Source organism: Gadus chalcogrammus, chromosome 4, assembly GCF_026213295.1.
Source record: "Gadus chalcogrammus isolate NIFS_2021 chromosome 4, NIFS_Gcha_1.0, whole genome shotgun sequence".
In the NCBI taxonomy this organism is placed as follows: Eukaryota; Metazoa; Chordata; class Actinopteri; order Gadiformes; family Gadidae; genus Gadus; species Gadus chalcogrammus.
Genome location: NC_079415.1, coordinates 4,405,820 through 4,410,021, shown reverse-complemented (window position 1 = coordinate 4,410,021; position 4,202 = coordinate 4,405,820). Strand labels below are relative to the sequence as shown.

The 4,202-nt window shown below is 44.5% G+C and overlaps 1 protein-coding gene across 2 annotated transcripts in view; it reads right to left on the bottom strand.

Moving 5' to 3' along the window:
• Positions 1–2,222: 2,222 nt before the first annotated feature.
• The window catches only part of pfkfb3 (6-phosphofructo-2-kinase/fructose-2,6-biphosphatase 3), an 11,330-nt gene continuing 9,350 nt past the window's right edge, over positions 2,223–4,202 (bottom strand). For both annotated transcript variants that reach the window (XM_056589084.1, XM_056589083.1), the window contains one exon: positions 2,223–3,863. In XM_056589084.1, coding sequence (XP_056445059.1) covers positions 3,857–3,863 — 7 coding nt within the window. In that variant the 3' untranslated portion in view covers positions 2,223–3,856. The remainder of the gene's footprint in view (positions 3,864–4,202) is intronic.

Sequence of the window (4,202 nt, the reverse complement as noted above, 5' to 3'; positions counted from 1 at the left end):
GTGTGTGTGTGTGTGTGTGTGTGTGTGTGTGTGTGTGTGTGTGTGTGTGTGTGTGTGTGTGTGTGTGTGAGTGTGTGTGTCTGTGTGTGCCTGTGTGTGCCTTTGTGTGTCTGTGCACATTCTTTTATTTCCCATGTGTTTGCATAGACAGCTATGTGTGTGTGTGTGTGTGTGTGTGTGTGTGTGTGTGTGTGTGTGTGTGTGTGTGTGTGTGTGTGTGTGTGTGTGTGTGTGTGTGTGTGTGTGTGTGTGTGCGTGCGTGTGTGTGTATGCGTGTGTGTGTGTGTCTTTCGATAACAACAACACACTGCCTGGCATAGGAATAAGGATTAGTGTAAGCAGAACGGGAAGACACGTGGGTAAGGGAACACTAATCACACTAAAGCTGAGTCACGACAGACAGGATGCAGGGAGAGAGGGGGGAGAGACAGGGAGGCTGGGAGAGAAAGAGAGAGAGAGAGAGAGAGAGAGAGAGAGAGAGAGAGAGAGAGAGAGAGAGAGAGAGAGGGAGAGAGAGAGAGAGAGAGAGAGAGAGAGAGAGAGAGGGGGGGGGAGAGGGAGAGAGAGAGAGGGAGAGAGAGAGAGAGAGAGTCAGGGATAGGGAGAGAAAGAGGGAGAGAGAGAGAGAGAGAGAGAGAGAGAGAGAGGGAGAGAGAGGCAGGGATAGAGAGAGGCAGTGTCACAGAGTCAGTGGGAGAGAGAGAGAGAAAGGGAGAGAAAAAGAGAGAGACAGCGGGGATGAGGGATAGAGTGACAGACGGGAGAGAGAGAGACAGAGGAATGGAGAGAGAGAGACATGGAGAGAGTTTGCATGGCATAGTATAGGTTTTCATCAACAAAAGGGAGAGGCATAAACCACGGCAATCAGAAACCAAGAGTGATCCGAGGCCCGTGGGACTCAGGGTGTCAGGGTGACACCCGGGCTTGGTCGACTGACGACGACGCAGACTTATTGAATTAATTAGTGGACGGGACAGGGAGCAACCCGTGCCAAGCAACGTCAAACCGAAGCTCATTGAGCTTACATGCTTATGTGTCTTTAGCACTCTGGTATAGTCCTGTATGTACGAACACAGGCTGCCTGGTGGTTACCGACACGCGAAGAATACTTGTGTGTCTGTGTGTTTGTGTGTGTGTGTGTGTGTGTGTGTGTGAGATGTTCAGTTTGTGTGTGTATGTGTGTGTCTGTGTGTGTGTGTGAAGACTACATGCAATTGATTAAAAGTCAATTAAAAGTCAGATGTTGATTGGGATGAAATTTTTTGTGGACAAATGTTAAAGTTTGGGGAGACTTTTTAGGAGCTTGAATCGGTGTCGCGGACTCCAGAACGATGGGAACCCCTGCACTCTCGGAATTTGTTCAAGAAGCTCTTTCCCATAGCCATGTAATACGATCTCTGACACGGCGATGAATAGCTGAGGACAACATGAATAAAGCAGCAGCAGAATGAAAGCACTGTCAGACAAAGCGGTTTGCCTCCTTCTCATGTCGTTACTGAGGGCTACACTACGCCCAAAGCCAAGTTATATAAAGTACACAATCACAACGTCAGAATCAAACAATTATAGGAGGAAAGATAGAGCAAAAGCCAAGCAGTGTAGCAATGTGTGTGTAACTGTGTTTGTTGCGTCGTGTGTGTGTCATACTGTGCGTGTGTCGTTGTGTGTGTGTGTGTGTGTGTGGTGTTGTGTGAGTGACGTTGTGTGTGTGTGTGTGTGTGGTGTTGGGTGCCTCTAGTCTCTCAGGGTGTGCGTGCCGGTCGGAGCATCGCAGTGTCGAGCGTCTTACGCCCTAGTGTAGACCTGGCGGCAACACAGACCGAGGAGTCACACACACACACACACACACACACACACACACACACACACACACACACACACACACACACCGTAGGAAAAACCAGCCTTCTGCTGGCAATTAATAGGCTGCCAGTTAGCTGGTGTGGGGAGAGAGAGAGAGAGAGAGAGAGAGAGAGAGAGAGAGAGAGAGAGAGAGAGGGAGAGAAATAGAGGAGCGAGAGAGAAATAGGTCTATAGATATACATATCGATTGGGATAGTTAATTACTCATTAGATGTCAGAAGGGATTTGGAATAATCAATACATATATTCTCTGAAGCTGTGATTGGTCAATGACGTCACAGGGCAACAAGCGATGGAAGAAGGAAGCTAAGGTGTTTGCATTAGAAGAGGCTGAATAGCAACCCAGCAGTCAGACACATATCCAGACCACAGCGTAGACTCATGTGTTCCTGGAGACAGTTTATTGGTCCAGCAGAGCAGAATATCATAACAAAATCAGCAATGTACACTGGGAAAATCCCAACCATTCAGGTCATGCACTCAGCCCTTGAGGATGGAAACCAAGGGGCAGTTAGAATCGACATGGAAAAAATAAATAAATATCATATACCTTCTTATCTTATCATCGTACAAAAAAATCTAAAACGATATTCAAGTAGAAGACGCCGAAGGGAACAGAAAATGGAGCGGGTTAGCAGTTAGCTTGGGTATGTTTTCGTCAAAGTTTAACGGATCGCCTCCATTCAGTATCCAGACAGCAGGCTATAAAACATCCAGACCCACGCACACGTACACCCGCACACACACACACACACACACACACACACACACACACACACACACACACACACACACACACACACACACACACACACACACACACACACACACACACACACACACACACAAACCCCCCCTCCCCACACACACACACAGACACACATACATGCACGTGATTATTAAATAAGTGAATCACGATTCATATCCCAGTAAACTGCAAACCTTTCATCAGTCATAACTTCATTGCCCTTCATTCTTTTTTTTTTACAAACAAGATCTGCTTAAGAAAACATATTGTCGTAACAAAAATAGAAAGTTTTACATTTGTTGTGCGTCGCGGGGAAAAAATAAACAGTATGAAAAAACAAAGTGATAAAAAGTATTGTATGTCCAAGTTGTGGTTTTGGATCGCGTTTTACGCGTTCAAACCGACTAAAGAAATGTATTGAAATTATCCAGTTAACACGTAGCAAAGATTAACAGCATGTACTTGTTCGAAGGATTATTGATAATAATTATTGATATTATTATTATTGATAATAATAATAACATAAATATAAGTAGTATAATAATAATAATAATAATATTAATAATAGGCACTCTAAGGACAAAAACTTTACAAGGTTCCACACAAATCTGCGTGTGCCTCCCACACGCACACCCAAAACGTAAATGACAAATTGGCAAGTATAAAAAAAACACACAGACAATCTCCAACGCTGTGCAAATTAATCGTTGATTTTGTAGCAAATGAGCAGCTAAAGAGAGTGATTCTGACAGTAACCATCATTAGAAGACACAAAAATGGGTATGACCAAAATCTCTGGAGAAAGCACTTGCAAAGACATGCAAGCAGCTCTGTTTTAAACTAAAACACCGTTAATGGGAGGAGCAAACGAGCAGACCTCCCATAGGATGGGCATCCACCATTTAAACTCCTCACTTCTACAGCATGTTATGCAATATTCATCAGAAATATATTCGGATTCTAATTTTCGGATAAATCACAAATTTATCAGAATAACATCAGAAACCGCCCGGCTCTCTGAAGAACGCTTGCTAAAGACGGATCCTTCTGGAACAGGATCCATATATTATGCGTAGTGAATACATCCGTTTAAATTTAAACTCGTCCCCCGAACCCGTCAAGTAAACCTCCATGTCTGAGTCTTCGTCCAAGATCCACTTCCTGGATCCTCGGGGTCATGTGACACGACAGAGAGTTCTCATTGGTACTGCTGCAGAGCTTCGTGACAGTCTGTGGATTTCCTCTTCAGGTTCTGAAAAGACCAAAACAATATATAATCAATGACAAAATAATCAATCAATAAGGATCACGAGAAGGTTATGATAAGGGCAAGCGTGGGGTAGCAGGCCAGCATTTGAAACGAGGAATACAAATAGAGTTATACAGTTCCCCTTCCTCATTCTTGGGACCTAAAAACCACTTAGTTGTTGCCCGGCCTGAAATCCAGTTACATCAGACCTTTCTTCAAGCCAACTATGGGTTCATGCGGTTCAATACCTCACACACACACACACACACACACACACACACAACCACACACACACACACACACAACCAAACACATAAACAAGCCATGACAAATAACCACAGG